The sequence below is a fragment of the Thunnus albacares genome, chromosome 20 (assembly GCF_914725855.1).
Source record: "Thunnus albacares chromosome 20, fThuAlb1.1, whole genome shotgun sequence".
NCBI classification, from domain to species: Eukaryota; Metazoa; Chordata; class Actinopteri; order Scombriformes; family Scombridae; genus Thunnus; species Thunnus albacares.
In genome coordinates, this window is record NC_058125.1 from 11,859,090 (window position 1) to 11,882,612 (window position 23,523).

Here is a 23,523-nt window from a genome sequence, read left to right on the forward strand (position 1 = left end):
TTTGAAAATGCAAGTTTTAATGAGATTCTGTAAAAAAAAAAATTGATCCATTAAGGCTGAGGAATTAAAATTACACTGTTCCAGAGAGAGTAGTGTTTCATATAGGACTGTTTTCTGAGACTAGAATTTTACCTGTTGACAATTTATGTTGGGGGCCATTCAAGAAAAAATGCTGAAATAACCGCTGTTTTTTTCCCATGATGATCCAAAAAAATGTTGATGTGCAATATAATCTCTAAAATCGGACACTGTGTTGATGTCAATTGTTGTGTGTCTCAAAAAACCTACAACAAAACCGATACTGTTATTGGATGGACATCTTTTTTTTAAATATTAATGCTCACCTAGAAGAGACTTTTTATCACTGTTGGAGACTGCACTGAAAGGCATCATTGAACTTTTTATCAACCGCATACAAATATTGAAATGACAGCAAATTATAATTATATACAACAGAATTTTAAATTAACTGAATGTCAGTGTCACATTCAAGGAGCAGCGTTTATAAATAGACCACAAATGGTTCCTTGATGCGCAGTGCAAAATAACACAAGATATTCTCCTCAGTGCCTGGTGGCTACAGTGTGTCCATACTGTGGTTATAACACCCAATACATGCAGTATATAAACATCGCAGTGGCTCTGAAATGCAGTCATGTCTGCAATAGTCTTGAGTGACTGTAGAAAATCTTCAAAATCAGCACACAATGTTGATGAAATAAAAAGGATGTACAAATATGTTGACATTTATTTATTTTCACAGATGCATGAAAATGATTAATGCTTTTTTATTTTTCCATTTTTATTCTGTGATATAATGTAATTTTTATTCTTTTTTTTTACATTTATGGTGTTCACCCGTTTGATGAGAGAAAGCGGTGTTTGTTGGCATTGATTTAGCAATGCAAGAAGAAAATAAATGATATAATTAAATGACATTTTGAGGACATATGTAGGTTTGGCTGGTTTGTGTTACTGTACATTTACAGTTTTGTGTTTGTTTGTTTTCTTACAGCTTCTCTTGTGGATTTCTATTTTCATTTCTCATTTCCTCCACTTGGTGGAGCTCAGTGTTTGCCTAAAAATCTCAATAGATATAAAAAAAATAACAGGTTAGGGAAATAAAGCAACATCCGACATGAATTTATCCCTGAGAAATGCCCTTCAATTTGAACTTGGGGGATTATTAAGATATATAGTACCGTCAAATATAATGCTGTCAGCGAGGGAGATATGTTATTAAACTACAGCACCATCATTTATTTAGAGCTAACTCAATTGGGGTTTTATTAGTTTGGCCCAAGACTGGGCATATTAAGAGTTAATGCTGCCTCTTTGTCTTTCTGTTCTTGTAATTTTGTATAACAGTCATCAGTTTTGGGAATTACATTTTCACCCTCTCACTTCTCACCTCTTGCGCAGTCTGAGAAGTGATGAAATTTAAAAATTGCCTGTGGTGTGTTGGGGGCTACAACATGCTCTTCACATACAACAGGAAGGATCTACTCTGTATAGCTTATCAGAAATTAACATTTTGTCTGGTATTCTGGAGAAAAACATGAGGTTGCTCAATTAATATGCATGTATGAGTGTAATTAGAAAATTCACAGACTGCAACCTGGCACAAGATCATTCTGTAAAGGAGCCAGGCTCTTCTGCTGAAATCAATAATTGTTTGCCAATTGTATCAGCTTCCAAGAGAACATCATTAGCAAGACCTCAGTGGAGAATTCAACAACTTTTATCTGGATTTAACACACAAACCGTGACATTACCCTTCTTGACTCCTGAACATAATGCAGCTAACATGCTGAATTAGTTAACATGTTTTGCTTTTGCTACATTAATGTGCTTGATGCATTGTAGAAAGGCAATCTAATCGTATTGATCAACCCAATCTTGGTGTCTCCTGGGGCTAAATTCAATCCTTAATGCTGTTGCTAAGTCTCCATTTTGAGACATTCTGTCCCTGGATAGAAGAAGACAATGAGCAGGATCTTCATGATTAGCTTTCACTTTTTCACTGCTTGCTGTTTGGGTGGGTCGATTCGTTGACTAATGTGGCGAAAAAGACATACAAGGAGGTGCACACAACATCACAAACACCTCTGTGATATACCACCTATTGTATATAATATAATCCATATCAATTACCCAACAGCACTGTGAGCCTTTTGTTATTATAATTTTCTTGTTGAGATATTGCTAAATATTTTTCATTTAATTTTTTAGGCTCATGTTTGCGGAGATGTGTAACATTCAAATACAGTATATTTTACATTATACAGCAATACAATGCAAATACAACACACACCAAACTACAGATAAAAATACAATGGAATTACTAGAGAATTACTACCTCTATAATACAATTTCATCAAAACTAATCATTTTGAATGCACAATATTTATTGCAGGGTTATTGTATTAGAAAGTACATATGTTTATGATATTGTCTCCACCATATTCGTGAATGTTTACCCTGTTCTTCCTGTTAACAGGCCTGTATGTGATCCATTCACATCACAGCAAGAAAACCCAGAGGAGTCTGGGACATTTGAAAGCCTTATTAAGCTTTTCATTTACATATTACCGTTGCACGTTGATGGAAAACACAATAAAGGTGTGAGACTAGCAGACAAGTGGAAAACTTTCAAAAGCAGGTGGTAGTAGCTGAGTTGAATACAGATATGCTGGTATTTATAGATCAGAGAGCATTCTGAAGTACCATTTACTGCAAAAGAAAATAAATGCCTTTTAAGCAATTTAATAATTCTTAGCATATCCTTGAACAAATACAAAATAATCGATGCACTCACTGACCCAGGTTCATTCAAGAATTTTCTTAAAATTAAAAATTAAAAATGGCAATTAAAGCGAGACTATGTAATTTTGAAAGAAGAAATAGCATGTTCTCTTGTAAATTAAAAATTGAATTCATAAACATTCAAATGCCATCTAGCATTTGAACAATTTGTTTACTAAATCTCAGACTAAAGCCTCTCCTCTTCTGGTTTCCATGCCATTGATCCGATGGTCCATTATTCCAAAACCCTAATAGTTCGAAAAAACTTCCCATTGGACCAAAAGCCCATTAGTCCGACGGCCTGTTATCCTGAAAACAAAAGCCCACTGCACCAAAGGCCCGTTGCTCCGAAAACACACACTCTCCCTTGATGTGCGAGTGATCATTTTAACCCAAACCATGATCTTTCCCTAACACTAACAAAGTGGTTTTTGTGCCTAAACCTAACCAGACTTACAAAGTTGTCACACCATAAAACATCATTCTTTTTTATCCAGCACGTCAAAATACACTATTAAATTTAACAATATGTTAATAGAGGCTTTCCTCTGACAGTAGGAAACAGACTTTATTTGCCTCGTCGTCAGTCATTTAAAATGTACATTAACTTTCAGACTTTTCACAGTTCACTCTGATAGATTTGATGTCATGTTTCACAAGGCAGAGCTCTGATTTAATGAAATCACGTTATAAAAATTGTGTGGACATGCTTAGTTGACTGGTGGTGTTTAAGAATGTCAAACAGTAATGTTACACATCTTACTTTAGTTTATTTAACTTAATTCACAGAAGAGCTGTTAAAGTTAAATATCAGCTGAAATGAAAAGTCTTTCTTTAGGAGTCATACAAAGTCATACATTGTGATTTATACGTTATCTGTTAAATTGAGCAATATGTTAATGGAATCTGGAAAGTAGTACAAGGGCCGACAGTCACTGAACTCCAACAGAGTGTGTGTTTTTGGAGCAACAGGCCTTCGTAGCAGTGGGCTTTTGCTTTTGGGATAATAATCCGGCTTTTGGTCCAATGGGAAATTTTTCAAATTAGGTTATGGAATAATGAGCCTTCAGACCAATGGGCAGTCCCCTTCTGGGTATGGAGCAGTAGCTTATGGTGGCTAATGTTAGCTAACGTTAGCTAACTTAAGATAGATATTGCTGTAAAACAGACATTACTGAGCCAGTTTTTAAGACTTTGTAACCTTTCTGGTGCTACTGCTAAGCTATTAGCATTTGTCATTCTTTAATTTGTACTTATGTGCGTACTTATTGTACTAATACAATTGTGCCTACTAATTGTCAGGCACAAATTTACAATGGAAGAAAATATTTACAGTTTTGTCCTTAGCTGGATTGTAAACTATGTATCTAGAAGTATTAATTTAAATTAATTTGATGTTTGAGAAAGCAGCAAGTCCTTAAAGGTCACACTGGTGACTGAAATGAAGTGTTTTCCTCAGCAGGTTTTGGTCCAGTTGAAAGCAAACAACACCTTGCATCTTTAAAAAAATAAATAAAACAGAACAAATAGCATCATTCTTGATGGTGTTTTTTGAATTTTATTGTTTTGTTATTTTTTATTTCTACCTGTTGGTCTCTGTCATGGAGTTGGGGGGGAAAAAGTACTCTGAACACTGCCATTAACAAAATGACCAAATTCCCAACTTATTCATTTAATCATCTTAACAACTAGACATGTAGCATTACATCAAGCAATGAATGCATTCTCAATGTGAGACCCTTTTTTTTCTCCACCAAATGAAAAACAAATTCAATTATTCACTTGTTTCAGGAGCGAGCATGTCAATTATTTATCTTCTTGAGTCCAGTGATGCAGTACTTTAGTTCCCTTTTAATTGGAGATGAAAAATCTAGTAAGCCTTGAGTGCAGTCAGAGAGAGAGCTGCTTTTTAGGCGATGCAATATACATGACGTGTCATGCGGGACATCCAGGGCTGAATTACATAACCCCAAGTAGTGAGTGGTGCCTTGAAAAACAACTTTAACACCCAAGGAGACTGTGCTCTTGTTTGTGGACCAGAAGCAACTCCCATCAGGTTTAGTCCTCAATTGTATAGATAGATACAAAATTATAGATACAAAAGCATTTTATATGCAATAGAACCAGATGCAGGATATAATCTGCTTTAACAGAGTCCTTCATCATCCTCCCAGTAAGCAATTTAAGATTCAATGTTTTTCTCAAACTGCTTCAATTAATTAATTCATTGACATTTTAGGTAGCTAGATAAGTGCTCTTTGTGCTCAAGATGGCAGAGGTTATACATACTAAAACCCTAACCTGTAAAATGTCTAAGACCAAGCAACCATATTCCTCCCACACGCTGCACATTCAGTTCTCCCACATAATGCACAGTAGTGGGTAGCTGGAATCCCAAGGCTTCGCCAGTACAGATGTACAATACATCAGGATGCTCGAGAGCAAGGTGTGAGGTGTCAAAGTTGGACATACAGGCAGCGCATGTCTGCCACGCTTCCTCTGACACTCATCCTACACCATTGGCTGTGTGAAGAGTGATTGACTCAGAGGTTGATTATGCTTCTTCCAGCCAGGTGGTTGGCAGGCAGAGATGCGCATATCACCAGATTGCTGCATCAGCCAAAGTGTGAGGCCACAGTTTCTGGCATCAGTGTGTCTGGACGAACATCACAGGAATAATAAAAAGACGCAGGGATGTCAATCATCAACGAAAATGTGCCTGTTTAGTTGTTGATCCATTTTTTTTTTTTTTTACCCGTTTTGTTGGCAGCAGTCTCTCCGTCTTGTATCTTGTATCATTAGAGGCTTTTGCCTTTTGAGCAATGCTGAGATGGAAGACAGGCGAGGCTGATTGGGTAAAAAAACTCGAGGTTCTTGGGTTCTTGTGGGAGAGGGGGGGAAAGGCTTTGATGTTGTGGAGTTTCATGGAGGCAAATAACACACTTTGATATTTCATAAGCCATCTTTGCTAAAAAAAAAAAAAAAAAAAAAAAAAAAGCGGGCACAAACAGACAACACAAATACACACACAATCTGTGCACACGCTCTGTCAAAGACGGGGCTTGAATTACCACCCAGCTGAAATATTTGCAGCTATTTTTGTCTTACATGCAGCACACTTTCTGAAAGTTCCGATTTTCCAGAGGAATGATGAGTGAATGTATGTCCTGTTTGATTTTCTGAGGAAGATAAATTAGTGTTTGGATGAACATAAAAGGTAATGTATTCATAAAAGCTGTGATGAGTGCAGCTGTCTCCAGCATCTGACATCCAATATGAGACAAGCCGCCAGGGGAGGTTGGACCATCCTCCAGTGTGAGTGTGTATGTGTGTGTGTGTGTGTGCGTGCATTGATGTTTATGGGCAAAAACAGTAAATTTAGTGTTTGATGGATTACAATTTAAATTTTTGTGAAGTAAAGCACAGGATTATTTTTGTGGGTTGTGGGTCATTGTGGATTTTATGCAATATCATAATAAGGTTGATAATTGATTATACACAATATTACAGATTACTTTCATTCTTTCCCATATGACAATTGTTTTCTCCCCTTATTTTGCATTTACAATATGTGTAGAAGCATTTGCATATATGTGCATATGTGTGTAACTTAAGATTGCCTCACACAATATAGCAAGCTTATGCAGAATCATCTTTCTTTCTGCATAAGCCTGAACGTCATCCAAATTCACCTTGTTCCTCCTCCTGTAATTTCCCACTTGCTAATAATTGGGGTTTGTAAATGTGTTTATTACCTGAAAAAACTGTTTGGCCATTAAAAAACAGCAGGCAGAGCCTCTCTACCTGGCTGTCCTCAGTGTTGCTCCAGCTCTGCAGGACTTCCTGCTTAGAAAATGCTGCCACATGATATAAACCCCCATCAAAATCCTAATGCACTGCATGTCTACTCAGGTGTGGTCTGGAGTCCAGGGGTTGCTGATACATCAGATGTGTTTTGGTTTGCTGCGGATGTGAGGTTCATCTCGAGGCAGCCTTGGGATGAGGCTTGTTATTCTCCTCAGTGAGACACGAGGCATGCACCCTAATTAGAACACATCTCCTGGTGAGAGAGATGCTGAGGTCTGACTACTCTTCCAATCTAATCAGCTTTCTACCTCACTTTAGTTGCTCCACAGAAAACAGGCTCTCACTCGTCTGACAAACGGATACAACATCAAGGAGATGGCACTGAACAACTGTTTCTAATTTGGAGGACTTTACAGAATTTCACAGATCTGAATCTTGAAAGGGCATGCGCCCAACAAAATCTCACATCTTTGCCATCTTCCTCTCACTCTCTGCTGGAGACAAGTTAAAAAGGGGCATGCAGGTGGCTGTTGATTTGTAACGTACAGTACATGCAAAGATCTGAATGCAAATTAGAAAATGTGGTTCCTTTTAGACTGGCCATCAGTGATAAAATAACACAGTAGGTGAATCTTCATTTCCATTACACTTTGCTTCCTGTCTACCCTGTTTCCTCCATAGGCTTAGTAGAGCACATCACATGTACATGCTTATAAAGTGTCATCCCTGCATACTGCAGTTCTAACACTGGTCCGCAAATAGTTGTAGAACATGTATCATTACGTACTTGAGACTGTGCCACAGTTGTCAGCACTTCATTTTAATTTGGCTCCTAAACCACTGGTGATTTCGACCACTGGGACACCCTGTCGGCTGCAGAAGTTAAACTATTCTGAAGCATTAGGACTGAGCGAGGTACACTGCTGATTCTCTGCCTCTGCAGTGTCAGCTACCGTCTCAATCGGATACCAGGGAACCTCGTTCTATCTCGTGAACATCCTGAGCAACAGACGAGGAGAGCTGTGTGAATGTGTACTATTTAAATTTGTAGCAGCTTAAATAGAGCATGCATCTAAAATGCATTTTACTGTAGGCATCCATTAACAATTGTTATACACTGTTAACAATTACTATACAGTATATGTGAAAATCCCTAACGTTTCAGGGAAGGATTCGCTTTGATTATAACCCTTTGCTACTGCTTCTATCTTATTTCTGAGCTCATTAAAAATCCAAAAGAGTGAATGTTTGAAGCTGCATTAACCAACAGGGATTCTGTAAGAGATGAACTACATTATCTCTTGTGACATTTAAACACTTAAAGTCTGTCTTCAACTGCTGCAGTTGCTGATTTCGTTATTTTTTTGGCACTTTAGAGCAAAGTCGACCTTTTCTGCTCTGATTTTCATCATGAAATTTAAAAAAAAAACAAAAAAACCCCCAAACACAATAAAGCTGCTTTAAGCGTTAATCAATATTAGATCACAATGTTCAAAAAGTTATCTCTCTCTCCAAGGACCGAAACGTGAAAAGATTTAAAAAAAAGCACAATATTTGTCATCTGTAGCCCTTCAAATCTTATTATTTGCCACAGCTATTAGTGCTTATCAACAGTACACAAAATGGATCCCTTCAGCTGCTTCAGGTATTTTGAGCATTTAATAATTACCAGGCAGCTCGCCTCATTGGGATGAAATTATGTGAACTGTGCGAGTGCAATATCAGTAAAGAAATCTTTTGATTAAAAATGTAATCTAAATATTCAACACATTAAACGTAACCTTGGTATGGGGATTAGTCATAATGTTTCATGACAATAAGACAAAATATTAATCAACACAATATTCACACATCAGTTTTAACAAATACTCATTAAGCTTAACAAGCACCTCATTAGCTCGAGTGCAAATGGGTCACGTAATAGTGCTCCGAAATGCAAAGGATTTCATGATTTGCATAGGCTGGCTCCTGAGGGAATTGATATTTGAAAAGAAAGCTGTATGTGTGTGTGTGTGTGTGTGTGTGTGAGAGAGAGAGAGAGAGAGAGAGAGAGAGAGAGAGAGAGAGAGACTTGACCTGCAAGCAATCTCTGGAGAGCCATTCACTAGCAGTCTAATCAGACTCTGGCTGATGCTTGTTCTAGGGGATTGCTCCTCTCCAGCCCTCAGGCCTAATTAGGACCCATGTGTACCACAGAGAGTTGCTGCTCACAGTTGACGACTGGATAGACGCTCACCTGTGTGTGCTCAATGAGCCACAGAAATGAGCTGCTGGTGAGCATGATGACAAGAAGGGCATCAGAGGTATGAGTTTAATGAATGTTAGGACAGGGAGAGAGAGAGACAGTGAAAGAGTGAAAGAAAAGCTGTGAAGTAGGGGAGTGGGGGGGCAGCCGTCTGGGCTGAGGGTCACAGAGAACGGAGCATCTTTTATGATTTTTCTCTTAACAATGCAAGGTGACCATTTGCAGGAAAGAAGAAGAGCAGAAGAATGAGGAGAAAGAGAAATTGAACACATAGCGGGGTAAAAGTTAGAACAGGTTTTTTCTTTTGGTTTCCTGAGCTCAACTTTCTGTATTTCCATGCGAACCACCAAGGAATCTTCAAAGAAGGCTGTGTTACATGCAAATTTCAAGAGGGCTTCAGATGAAGTCGTATTCAAACAGATAAAAGTACTAGACTTCTGAGGTATGTAGATAACAGAGCAGCTATGTGTCCTACATTTCACTGGGAGCAAAATCATTATTAATGAGTATTATTACTTAAGAAAACAGATTCTCACAGTTCAACAGCTCTTTTAGCGACAGGCTTGTTACGCCCAGGTGCTCTTCAGAGAGATTTGGGAAGTCCTTTGTACCTGCTGTGGTGAAGTTTTTTAATGAACATTGTCATTGACTGTCACCGTTGATGTTGATGATGGCGATCTGATGTTGATGACTAGCATGGTGGTTGTACTGAGGATTGTGGTAATGATGGTGTCTGTGAATATGTAGATGTTGATATGTTCATATGTAACCATTAACATATAGTTAGTCTCTAATATATGTATGGTGTTACTCAGTTTCCACCCTGGGGATATTAATAAAGTATTGCATCGTAATGTTCTAATGTCGTATTGATTGTGATACTGAAAGATGCACATTGAAATGCTAAGTAAGTCTCTGTGGTTCTGTTTGTGAGAACTTCAGTGAACTCTTACAGTTTGTACGTCTATGTATGTCTCTGCTTTGTCTTGTGTAGGATGAAAATTTGTTGACACTGATTTCATAATGTTTGTGTTGTGGCAGTGTGTGATGAGCTCAGCAGGGATTTTGTTTTGGAACCGTGAAAAGTATCAGTAACACTTTAGATTATGTTAATATACCCTGTAACTACACTATAATCACAGTGAAAAAGGGGTCAAAAAGGGGCCACTGCTTTAAAAAAAAAAAAGAAAAAGAAAGAAGCAAAGAGAAAATTCACATCATTTGTTGATTTTATGAATAAGCTTGAAACAAAATTCTTGTTGTCAATAGAGTATTAGTGAGTGAAGGTATATGTATTCAGCTCCTTATCTATGTATATCTTATATTACAAGACATCTATCTTATATGACAAGACAATTTTTTTTTTTTTCTCAGTTTTGATTGTCAGATGGATCCTACATTGGATCCCAAAACTACATCACTGTTCCCCAGTATTTAAAGGAAATGGCTGGTGATTTTCCATATTTTTCTTAATGTCAGTACATCTCATGTGCAGAGTCAAATCAACAATGAATTGCTCTACTTACAAATATTGTGTGTGAATCTAAAACCTGATATATCGTATTCCTCTGTACCGTAAACAATGAGCCACACCACTGCATTGGGTGGAATGTTCCTTTACCCTGAAGATTATGAAGGAACAGCGATCACATTTTCAGTCTCTGGAGAGTAGTTCAATGTAAGGCAGACACCACTGCGCATGCATGGAAACGTGGTTCCATTTACAGTGCCTTGCTAGCTTACTTTGCTACATATCACAACCTCTTCACTTTGTACTACATTATAAATTTCTCAAAGAACTTCAGCAAAGAGGTCATTTTCGGCTGCATTTTGCCACCACCTGCTTTACAAGTGTGTCTCTGAAGGCCACTCGTATTCAAGTCAGTGGTGTATTTGACAACTGTGTTACACGTCTTACAAACAGCGTGCAGAGTTTTAACACCGTTGCTCTCAACTCTTAGGAACTTGTTTAAAACTTCAGACTTGCCTGAAAGCTCTGTCAGTGTGATACACCAGAGCAGACAGGAGAGAATAAAAAAGAATAAAAAAAGATAGAAATAGTAAATTGAACGACTAGCATTATGTTTAAACTAAAGAAAGTAGCATTTATTCATATTAGAACTGCATATTTATATATAAAAACTGACCTATTGTTATATAATTCCTGTCCCACACGTTCCCGTTCACTTTTTTCCTGTCCTGTCCCAGTCACGTGATGAATAGTGAAAATGACCTTCCATCCTGCAGGAAATCCCACAAGAATCCCCCTCTAGTGTACAGTGGTGTTTGCCTTACACAGCACTACACTCCGGAGACTGAAAACGTCATCACTGTTAGTTTTTACATTGACGTGTTTTTAATACTTTTTGGACAGTAACAGAGGTTTACGGCACAGAGGAATAAGATATAACAGGCTTTGGACACACACACAATATTTGTAAGTAGGATAGAGTATTACATTGTAATTATCTATAGATCAGTATCTATAGATAATTGTGGGCTATAATCTAAAGTGTTACCCATAATATCATATTGTGTGTTATGGTATAATTCAATACACACTGCTTTAAATGATAAGTTACATCCCTGTTCATGTATCACAAAGTGCTTTTGCTTTGTTTTTGCAGTATTGTATCAGCTTGGCTCAAGCTCAGACAGTCAGGCTTTAGTATTCATATCAGGTAGCCAAATCCAAACTTTTCACTGCAATCATGTGACATGCAGTCCCAGAATCTATTTGATAACCTGCCACAACTAGGTGTTCCCTCCTTTGTCTTTGAAAAGTGATTGAAATTCTTTACACCTACACCCACTCATCCACCTACCACCACTGAGGCACACAACAAACCACACAGAATGCAATAAAGCTCGAAGCATATGTTTTCACAGGCAGCAAGGGTGAATAATGGAAAAAAACTGTAAGTTGTCTGATCTGTTGAAAACCATTACTAACTAAATGTGAAAATGGAGGTGTAGCACAGAGTTTGCCTGTTTTTTAAGGTTCAAATTTCAATTGTGATGCCAGTTTTCATTGTAAAGATCGAAGCAAAGGCAAGAGGGGATGAAACAAATGATTCAGCATGCATTTTTACGCACATTATCAAGGTCAGATGAGATAAGAATGAATAATTTCATTAGATGTATTTGTGCTTCTGTTTCATTTAATGAATTTAATGGACAAGCATTGTGGGTAAGGCAGTGATTAAATACTTTTGTAAGAAAAATATAAACATGGATTTTGCAAATATATTGCACAAAGTAGCCTACATAGTGAAGTGCTGCATGTTTCAGCATATACTGTGCTAACGTATCTGATTCATGCTGGAGAGAATGTAAAAGAAAATCTTTCACCCTGTATGGAAACTGATGAGACCTACAGTGAGTAATATTAAATGGTTCATACTTATGTTATGGCTTTACATTTCTGATTTACCACCACAGTGCTGCAGCTTAATTCTGCTCTCCCTGAAGACTTCACTGACATTTTCCAAGGTCTTACTTTCAAACCCTGCATTGATTAGTGAAGCAGGTTTTAAGAGGAACCAATTCCCTAATTTCTTGGAATTTCCCTACCTTTTTCAAATGAACCAGTCAGCAAATTGGGAATATAGTCAGCAAGAATATACAGTAACAGGAACAGAAATCATGTAATCCTGAAGCCGAAATGATGGTTATATCCAGCAACAAACAGGATGCTGACACTGGCTGGTAAATATCATTACAAGTGCAAAAGCAATGTCATCTTAGATTTTGCTCTGTTCATTAGTGCCACTGCGAAGAATAATACTGTTTTTGCTGTTTCACTTGAAAATAGTCTGGAGACTGCTGATAGTTAGCCATCCAGCCTAACCAAGACAAATGACTCTAGTCCAACTGTTTTTTGAAAGAACATTTTGTAGAATACATAAATCTCTCTTGTGCCTTTTAAAAATATGTCTCAAACCTCTACTCCCACTTAAAATCATGACCCACCATTTCATAAAATTTGACATTATAAGGTCTGTAGAAGTCTCGCAGCTGTTCGATAGCATCTCTGTCTATCTGCACATGAGTTCTGCCCTTTGACTTGCCCAGGCAACGGGGCGAGCCACTGCTCTCAGGCTTCTTAAGGCAAGGGAAGCCCTTGGTGCGGTTGAAATAGAAGTGTTTGTCTGTGACAATACGTTTTAACCCTAGGAAGTCCTGCACCCGAGCCAACTCCCCCGCCGGGTCTGTGATAAGACGCTCTCCACTAACAAAGTGGATGTGAGCCAGGGGGAAGTAACGGAGCCAGTTTTCAAGGTGCAGGGCGTACAGGCCAATCCGAATGGCGTTCCAGGACGTGTCCACGATGCCCAGGCTCTGGTTTCTGAAGGCCAGCTCCTGGAAGCTCGGCAGGTCAGGCGTTTTGGATAAAGTCTGAGTGTAATCTGATATTGCACGGGTGACAGGGTCCCGCACCACCACAATGAGCTTGGTATCTCGGGACATGGCAGAGATCCTGTGTGGTGTCTCTTTAGTCACAAAGTAGCTTGGTGTCTTCTCCATCGTGATTTGGCTTTCAAGAGTCCTTGGCATTAAACCTCTGGATGAAAGATGAAAACACACAGTAAAAGTTCCAATAAGATAAGGGTTTCTCATTTATATTCATATTACTTTAAGTGTCTTTTCAACATATTTTCTTGCACTGCTGTTCTGAATTGCTTAAATTACCACAAAGGCTAAGAGAGTCAGACACAGAGGACATAATGTCCTTGCATTCACTCTGTCAAAAGGAGAAAAAAAAGTATGCATTAGATGTCTATTTAGGGCAGGATTACACAAGTGAGTTGCAAAGGCACAAAACCACCCCAACTGAGAAGCTCCAGTTTGGCCGTGAACCCAGTTTCTCGATGTTAAGGATAATAGGAGCACTGACGCAAAGTCATAGTTGTTTGTTGTCACAGGAGACTTGTCTCACAGACAGTTCTCTTGTGCATCAGCCTAGCATGGTTCAAGAGTAATAAATCACCATAAATGCAAACAGAGCACATATAGCAGACTGACTCCGTTGGGTTACTTCTGGGTCTAAAAAGTAGGCCACTGTGGCCTACCTGTTCAAATATAATTTGAAGAGGAAATTTTCGAATCCTACACATAATGGCTTTAACATCTACATTTGGATGATGCATTGGATGGCAACTTGGCTAACAAAAACAGATGACATGACATGCATCATGTCCAAACTATCTGGCAAATTGAACTGCTATTTTTCTACAGTATGAAGTTGATTGAACCAACTGGAAAATGAACACTGAAGCATCATACTGACCCATCAGCACAAAAACACAGCCCATATAAAAGGGTACAGATGGATTTTTTGTGAATAGATTCTTCTGAAATTTGTTATTTCCAAAACAGTTTTAAAAAAACAACAAACAAAGCCTTGCTTTTACCAAGGATGTAGTCTTAAGCGCTGCTCAGACTTGTGTCATTATTGCATTTCATTTAATGTATTCTTGACAGTCAAGTGGCCATCTGATGCATCCGTGCGTGGGAAGTTAACTTCATGGACCTTTGTCACTCCTCCTTTTCCCTTATCCTTTCTGTTTCAAGATTGCATCGAACTAAACATGCCCACAGCTCATTCGATTGCATATTAAGTGACTATGACTAATCAAAACAATAGTTTGGCCTTTATTGATGAGTCTTTACATGACAGTTGCTGAGAAGCAAATGTTTATTTTGAAAGCAATCCTCAAAAGTCAGTGAGTTGGCATTTGACCTTCTCTCTGCAGCTTTGACAGCTGACAATCAAACTACGGTAACAGGCGAGGGTTCACATCTCATCTCTGAGATAAAAGGGCTTCAGCCGCCAACCGTCCCGAAGAGTGCCAATTAGTGGAGATCCTTGCAGTCTATAATTATTTTATAATACTACTGATACACATCCTTCTTCCAGGCTACATGACAGCCAATCATTAACATGAAATGTATTTGGAAGTAGATCTCTGTGTATGTGTGTGTGTATGTGTGTGTGTGTGTGCGTGTGTGTGTGTGTGTGTGTGTGTGTGTGTGTGTGTGTGTGTGTGTGTGTGCACATTTGGTTTAAATCTGTAATTAAGAACTTTAAATATTGATATGGATATTTCATATATGGGATTTATATCTGACTATTTCAAACAAAGCAATTTAATGGGGCTACACTTTGTTAAACGTGCTTCATGTAACATTTTAAAATCCATAAATCATTCACTTTGAGCTGTTAGCATAATTAATATAAATAAACAAGACAATAGCTCAGAGGCCTGGCAGCTACAATAAGCCAGCACATGGCAGTTTACACTGTTTGCCTCCAGAGGTTAGATTTTATGAGAACTCTGATGAATTGCTCTACAGTGCATCCAAAAAAAGAGCCACTGTTCTGCCAGTGCACACAAAGCTCAGGCCTATAAAGTTTTTTTGCAATAAGATTGTAAAATGAGTGGAGAGACTGAAAACATATCCAACATATTTACCCAGGGAGGGAAAGGGACAAGTACAGCATACAGTAACAGATTTGACAATAAGCAGCTGATTTTTATATGAAAGATGGTTTTAATTTTCAGAAGGACTTGTAGGCTATACAACTGGCAGGAGACAGAGGTCATCATTTATCTCAGCTTTTGTGTTTCCCTCAATTATTTCTTCTTCATCATCATTTTTAGCATTTTTAAAAATTCCATTAGTACAGAATTTGGCAAGGAAACACTTGTGAGAATAGACAGGCTACAAAGAGAATTATTTAAAAAAGAATAGAAAGAAAAACATAAAGCAGGTGTAGCTGCATGAACAGCTAAAACTAAGTCCCTTTGGACTCTATTTGTAGGAATTTGGAATTAAATTTGAAGTTAATATTGGTCAAATCATCATCTTTTGGATTATGAAGCAAAACAGTCTGACTGGTAGTGCATATCACATTTCATATGGTTTTATATCATCATTCTGATACTTATGGAGAGAGCAGGTACATGAATTCAAGATCATGCAAACACAGTAGACCATCAGCCACTGGCTCTGAAGTCCAAACACTCTCAGGAGTCTTTGAGGGTCCTCAGCCAAATGAAAATGCCACACTTTCACTAACTCAGTTTAATAATCATTCATCCCACTTACAGTTACAAACATTCACTAGTGTCATGTAATTTAATTATCCACTGTTGTGTCCCAAAATAATCTTTAACAATTCATCACATCAACAATCTCTGATTTCTTAGCAGATCTGTTACCATAGTCATTTGCAGGTTATTTGTTTAAAGATCATATTACATGGGCACTGCTGGAGCAGATAGACATGCACCTGTGCAGGTGAGATATGCTCTTACCTGTACCACTCCAGGCCTCTATCATAATTCCTGTCGAAGAAGTGTGTCTCTGTGCCAGCCGCTCGCACGTCAGGATGAATTCTTATGAACTCCAAAACAGCTCTCGTCCCTCCCTTTTTCACACCAACTATGATGGCATTCGGTAACTTTTTATTCCCAAACTTTAAATTACCCATCGGTGGGCTGGGGGTGTCATTCCTGACGACCAGGAGAGCCGAAGGAGGTCTTTGGTCGGCTTTAGGCCGAGATGCCTCAACGCTGCTCGGTCTTGCATCCAACGGCAAAACGCACGACGCGGATTTCTGAAGGCGCCTTTTGCCTCCATCAGCCAAGACGCGCTGGCAGCTGGGCATCGGATCACCTGACTTTTGCATGATGTTATCGGCAGGGAATAATACACAGTAGCACAAATATGAAAGGAAAAGAGATAGCAAACAAATGGATGTTCTTGAGAGCCTGTGTGAGAAGGGAAGAAGTCGACTGAAGAGGAGCGCGCATGCCATCTCTCCATGGATATGAACAGTGCATGGTTTTCTAATTGATTTCCGTCATTTCTGATTGTTTAGTCGCTTAAGTGGCTGGATTGTTTTCTGTCGCCAAGGCAGAAAAAGAAAATCACAAAACTTGTATGTTTGGTCAGTTCAACACTTCCATCACTTCATCGTATTAACACAGTCCATCCGCGTCCCATCTCTTCAGGTCGTTGATGGAAAAGCCATCCTCCGCTACGCACTGAGTTTGGAAAAGACATCCTCCTTTAAAACTCCTGGACGCGGTCATGGTCATCATCACGCACGAGCGAGAAGCAGGCTTGGGGGGGAGGGGAGACGCGCTCTCTTGGCAACTTCTGCGGACTGTCAGCTCCAAAGCGCCTGAGCGACAGAAAAATGCTTCAGCACGGTGACGTCAGAGCATCTTTGCATTAAAAAAATAGTATTCAGCTTTCTTTCACTCATTTGACTTTACTCTCTTCTCATCGAGCAGTTGCATAGTAAAACATGTAAGCTTTTTGTGACAGTGAAACACATCCTCATATGTGTAGATTTCCCCAGCCAGGTGAGCTTTTAAGCATGTGTATGGTTCATGTAGGTACAGAAAAAAATAGTGGTGAAATATTTGGACACATTTCAACACACAGCATGTGCCAAACCAAGACAGGATGACACAAATCCATAAACATCATCCATCTGTTACACTTCCATAACCCTGGAGCTCTCTATCCAGAGAAAAAAGCTTGGCTTTCCAGCACCAACCACAGCACTATAATGTTCTCTTTTCTGTTTATATGACTGCACGTTGTATTTCTTGATATTGAATTTGGTTTCATTTTTTCGTCTGTTCAGGTCCATTTCTAACTTTTGTCATTTGAGTTCCACTTGCATCAACATTACTCAGTCCTTAATAGGTTCACAATTTTTCAAGTCTGTCCCAAAACAATTATCAGGAGCCCAAATGAACATTGAAATAGGTTTTTTCTTGCCATAATCATTCCTCCTGTTTACACTGGCCATTAGAAGATCCCTTCATAATGCACCTCAAATGTAAATGATGGGGGCCAGTTAGTCAAATCAAGTTATTATCTTTCAATGTTACTTTGTTTTTAGTGCCAAATTCCCTCTTTCTGTTACAATCCTTCCACTGCAGAAAATACTGTCTGTCAACACACAAAGAGGGAAATTTTTACTAAAACGAATGTGGAAGATATCCACCTGTTTTGAGTAACTCAAATGGCTGAAGCCTCATATGAGCTAAAGTTTTAAATACATTTTTGCACAAAAATGAGGACTGTGGATTTTGTCTCCCATCACTTACATTGTAAGAACATTTGGAAGGAATCTTCTGTTGGTCAGTATGAACAGGAGGAATGATCACAGCAAACAAAACCAGTTCAAATACACACCTGACTATTGCTGTAAAACAGACTTAAAACATTGTGAACCTATCCTTTAAAGAGATGATTAAAAAAAAGGAAATCTGAATATCTACAATTCCATTTGCTGATGAAGGTCAAGTGATATAATCAAACTGGTTCTCTAATATTGATATTCAACTGTCAGCTGAAACGGATTAATTGTTCCTCTTCACTCAGCAGTATCAAATTATAGGTCGAGTTTAAAAATTATATAAATTAAATTAAATATGAAATATAGGGGTGCATATTTCAGTCAATATAGGAGATATTGCACTAATGAATAGAAATCTTATATATAGCTCTGTTTCATATTTGCATAACTAAGTATTGATTCCCTGTCGTGACTTGTCAAAATAACTCCTCTCCATCTTCAAACAGAATCAGATCTGCTGGTGAGAATAACACAATGAAAACATTCATGTTCATATGTGTTTATGTTAGCTTACAAACATAAACTTTAGATCAAAGACCTTCCTTTCTTATGGATGAAGGTTTAGTTTAAGGGACATCCATCTTTTCCATCAAGTAAAATTTTCTGTGTGGATTAGCAAAACTCTAATCAGAGTCCTGTACATTCCTAATTAGAGAATTAGAGGTTTCTTATTTGGACCCAGGCCCCTATTTTACCTATTTACCCCTTTTCGTCCCACTTTGTGTGTGGTTTGTACAGTTCCTCTCTACTGAAATTCTACCTGGCTGCATGGTAACACATTAAGTTAGGAGTATTCAACATGTAAACACATTATCGGCTGGAATAATAAAGCTCTTAAAACTAGACTTTGACACAAAGAGCCTCTTCAAGACCCAAGGCCTCAAGATGAGGTGATTAAGCAGGACTCACCTTAGTGCCTTATCATGCCAGCTGGTACATATTCCCAAACGAATCTAATAGCAAAGACCTGCTGACACACAGTAAGACCAGAGCTTTCAGGGTCTCAGTTGTTCTGGGACTCAGTTGCCTGCTTTGCTCACTTGGACCTAGTGCCTGCATTCTCTTGCAACCTCAAACCAGTAATCTTTTCCCTGGTCTTATTTGACAAACACTTCCTAGCAGAGCAAGTGTTGGGGTGTTGGTATGAGCAGAGTGTGCAGGGTGGGTCATTCCTCTTAGTTTCCTGATGACGGATACAAATGCAGACAAGCCCGAGGTGGAAACAGAAGAGGATAAAAACTCCTAGGACTGAAGAGACACATGGGGAGGAGTTGAGGTGTCACAGTGCTGCTCCCGTGGGTGTCTGCGCCCAATCTCAGAGGCCGCTGATTAAAGAATGATTTATAGGGGCCAGTCAGAGAGGCCCGCTCAGCAATCTGTCTAGTGAATGAGATTTTTCCTCAGGAAGAGGGCGGGTAAATCAAACCTTTAGGCGAGATGCCTGCCCAGCTCAGTGATAGGGCCTGGTGATTAAATGTTATAATCACCCCTGCTGAGTGCGCAGCTTGTGTTTGCAGCTTGTTTTTTTATCAGGGATATTGATACCTAAAATCCGTTTACCCTGAGTTTAATTTACAGAACATATGTCTTGTCTTAGGTTATCACAGAATAGAGTGTCACCTCTTTAGACTGATGCAAACTATGACAAATGAACAATGTGGAACAATTTAAGTTTAATGTCATTTTCTACAGAAACAAGATCATGAAAGGACACCATCCCCTGTAGAAGGAAATTAAAAAATAAAGCAATTGTCAAACTGTACAAAGATTTTTCTCTTAAATACCTGTAGCATTTATGTTTAGATTAACTAGAAAACAATATCCAAATTTGAAAAAATGGGTTTGTTTAAGCAAGTTGGCACCAAAAGAGAATGATTCCCATAACCTCTAGGGACTTTTGATAGACATCAAATATCATGATGTAAGTTTTATGGAAAAGAAATTAAACAAAAACAAATGATGTGCTCATGCAAGCAGAATATGTTTTTCTTTACATTGCTGGTTGTCTTTGAGAGATCACAGAATTAAGGCCACAGTTTTCCCGCTGACCACTCCATCAGCAGCACTGCTCATTTGTCAGAGGGAAGTGAAAGCCTGAGGGGGAACGTCAACCCGTCACGATCAGACCGCTGAGTGCAGATACAGATGATCCAGACAACTTTACATTACAGGCGGATGAAGAATCACTCCCTTGCTAAACAGTACACACTCAGGAAATACTACTCCAATTAATCATTTACTGTATTTCTGACCTCAGATAATCTAGTAGTTCAGCGCGAACAGATACAACAGCCTACATTTAGTATCTGTAAATGCTACATCAACAGAGAAAATAAAATTGATTTTGTAACAGTCTCAGAGGTAAAGAGCTGTGAGATCATGCTAATGAGTTTCCAAAACCTCCAGCATACTGTACAGTATAATATTGAACAGCTGTCAGTCAGACATCTTATCCACTATAGCTTTAAATGTATTATAAGCATCTTTAAATTTAAATCTTTAATTTCTGAATAGCATAGCTACTTTAAATTTCCATTGATTTTATTCTTCAACCATACTGGCCTTGCAACTTCATCTCTTATAGGCCTATGCATGGCCAGTGATGTCACAATACTGGCACCTGCTGGTAAAATTATGAAACTGCACTTACTCACAGTGCGTCATTTCAGATGTTATCTACAGTGAAAGTGAAAGAGTTGAAGAGCCTCGCAGGACACCGAAGTCACCCCTGTTTGAAAACAACAACAGTGCGACGTATAAAACATCTCGCACGGTAAGTTGACATTAATATGACATGTCAATACTCTTGTAAATGATTCAAGATATGCTGAATGCTACATGACTGAAGGATTGCACAAATGTTCTTAAAAGACGTGAAAATGAAAATGTTTCCCCACCCAATGGTGATTCCGTTGTATCTAATTACAACATTATGTTTTGTAAAGCACATTTAAAACCCTTCAGGCTACGTTGGATTGTTGGAACAGGTGGTGGCGACAAGGATAATAGTGAAAATTTGAATAAGATTTTAAATTTGACTCTTTTCATTTTTTTCTTCTTCAGTACAAACATGACGAAAATTTACATATACGTGGCTGGAAACACCATGGATTCTCACAAGAAATTTGTTAAAAAACTTAAAAAAAGGGGTGCAAAGATAGTGGACTCACCTAATGAGAGCGATGTGGCGGTCATCTTCTGTCCCATTGTCAGTCGTTTTGAGACTGACGTTAAGTCAGCATTATCCGGCATCGAGCAAGAAGGTAAACATGCAGACACTCAAATGCACGTAAAAATGTTACATATTTTGTCTATTAGCTGTTAAACTGTGGTCTGATGTGTGTGTCTGTATCAAAGAATTAAGAGAGAAGGACGTGATTCTGGTGGCGATGCACCACACCTTTGACCCCAAGTACACTATACCAAGACATGGAGCCGAGCAAAACCCATTCATCGTGGACTGTCTGTTTCATGAGAAAACGGGACTTTTGAGGTGCTCACGCAATCGAATGGCAATCAAGATGGTTCGTAAAGAGGTAATTGCACAACTCAAACATCCTGACAGTCAGGTGTCAGAGTTCAATCTGTAAAACATGAATCTGTAAAACATGATCATGTTTGAATGTAAGATGTGCTTATAGTTCCATACTTGTGTGAAATGTGAAGAGCATATTTTTCCATCAGAAATGATTATGAACATAATTTCTTTACCTTTTTTGCTTGAGAACGATTATCACCAGTCTAACAATCAGCACATCTATATTCATTTACCTTGTACAGAAGATGGATTTATAAAGTTTTATGTTTCTTTTCTTTTTGGCAGATGGGTCTTCGAAAGGTTTATTTATGTATTTGATAAAACGTGAAGAGGACAATCGTGCAAAAAAGTAAGAGAGGAAAAAAATGAAAGTAATAAATAACATGTAAATCAAATGATTTAAACCGTGAGATGTTTTCTGCTGTACTGAAGAGACCAAAGAAAAGCTTCAAAAGAGAGATAAAGAACTGGAGAAATTAACAATCAAGACCAAAACCAAGCCAACATGACTCTTCAAGAATCAACTTCTCATTTTTTCTGCTGTTTTCATTTTCATGATGATTGATTTTCCATGTGCTGTTCTGTTGATGTGTAAAGTATATGACCATAATGCTTGCTTATGAGACATTCTGCTTAATTGGATGTAATTTCACATGAAATTAATGTACAGGCTTATTAGAATACAGTATGACAGTAAATGTAGGCATGTGTAAACTACAATAAAGCAGTCTCATACCTACTTTGATCTTTGTGAACTGGTCTCGTTTTTTGGCTTGAGTCAGGAAGTTTGTGTTTAAGCAAAGCCTTTTACTGGAGCTGTCAGGGGGATTTTGATTGGTTCTCTACTTTTGCACAATAATCATAGGAAAGGAGAACAAAGGTGGAGCAGCAGATTCCAAGCCTCTGCATTTAAATTGATCCCCTGTTTTATAATCTGAGACTTAAAGGATAGGTTCACTATTTTTCAAGTCTGTCTTTAAACAATAGTCAGGTGCACAAATGAACATTGGTGCATGCTTTTCTTATTGTAATCATTTCTCAAGTTCATACTGGCCATTAAGAGATCCCTTCATAATGCACTTACAATTTAAGTGATGAGGGACAAAATCCACAGTTCACGTTTTGATCAAAGTTTATCTTGAGTTTATTTGAAGCTAATATGAGGCTTCAGCCATCCAAATTAGTCAAATCAAGTTAACCTCTTTCAGTGACATTGTTTTAGTGCCTAATGCCCTCTTTTTGTTACAATCCTTCCACTGCAGCTGAACAGGAAAACAGTCTGTCCGTTCACACATCCACACACTACACACATTACTGATGAACAGACTACATATTTAATTTAGCTTTCTTAAATACATTTATTTTACTTTAAAGAGTCATTTGTGGTTTCCACATTTTATCCTTCCTTTTAGGTGGGTCATGACAAAATGGGGGCTCGTCCAATCAGGTTTTGGTAGTTTAAGTGTTTATTCGCTTTTGTGTGGGGTTTCACATATGACATTAGTGCTTTGTTAGTTTGGGGAGCATTTTGTTCGTATTTTGTTTGCAGTTGGCTCGGGATCACATTCAGGATTTCTTGGGGGGTCACTATTTGTATGTAGTTGCCCTCAAGTGCCACTGAGTTCAGTGAATAAGTACCTGCCACAGGTACCTGTCCATAGACTAGGGATGAGTTTAGTTGGCTAGTTAATCTTACTAGTTAGTTTAGGATGGGGAGACTCTAGTTGTGTACAAAGGAAAACCTGAAGATTATCATAGAGGCTAACTTGCAAGAAGATGGTGTGCTGATGGACAGGGGAGGTAAGAGTGGTGTAAGTACTTCTGTGACTGGTTAAACATTTGAACAGCAGAAAGAATTACTGCTTTTGAAGTTAGAACATGAAAAGGAGTTGGAAAAAATCAAATACAAAAGGGAACAACTGAAATTGGATTGGAACTGCAAAAATTCTCATTGATTGAGGA

The 23,523-nt window shown here is 38.3% G+C and overlaps 1 protein-coding gene across 1 annotated transcript; it reads right to left on the reverse strand.

Moving 5' to 3' along the window:
- Positions 1–12,437: 12,437 nt before the first annotated feature.
- Positions 12,438–17,248, reverse strand: LOC122971309 (heparan sulfate glucosamine 3-O-sulfotransferase 2-like). Its single transcript, XM_044337897.1, has 2 exons — positions 16,180–17,248; positions 12,438–13,421 (listed from the first exon to the last, which is right to left on the reverse strand). Exons 1-2 carry the CDS (start codon positions 16,680–16,682, stop codon positions 12,803–12,805), a joined length of 1,122 nt encoding a protein of 373 aa, XP_044193832.1. The 5' UTR covers positions 16,683–17,248; the 3' UTR covers positions 12,438–12,802.
- Positions 17,249–23,523: the final 6,275 nt, after the last annotated feature.

Excerpts from the sequence above, each read along its gene's own strand:
- LOC122971309 (XM_044337897.1), bottom strand. The coding sequence starts at position 16,682 with ATGGCATGCGCGCTCCTCTTCAGTCGACTTCTTCCCTTCTCACACAGG. Across the intron at positions 13,422-16,179 it reads AGAGGCCTGGAGTGGTACAG|AGGTTTAATGCCAAGGACTC; the intron begins GTAAGAGCATAT and ends TCTTTCATCCAG.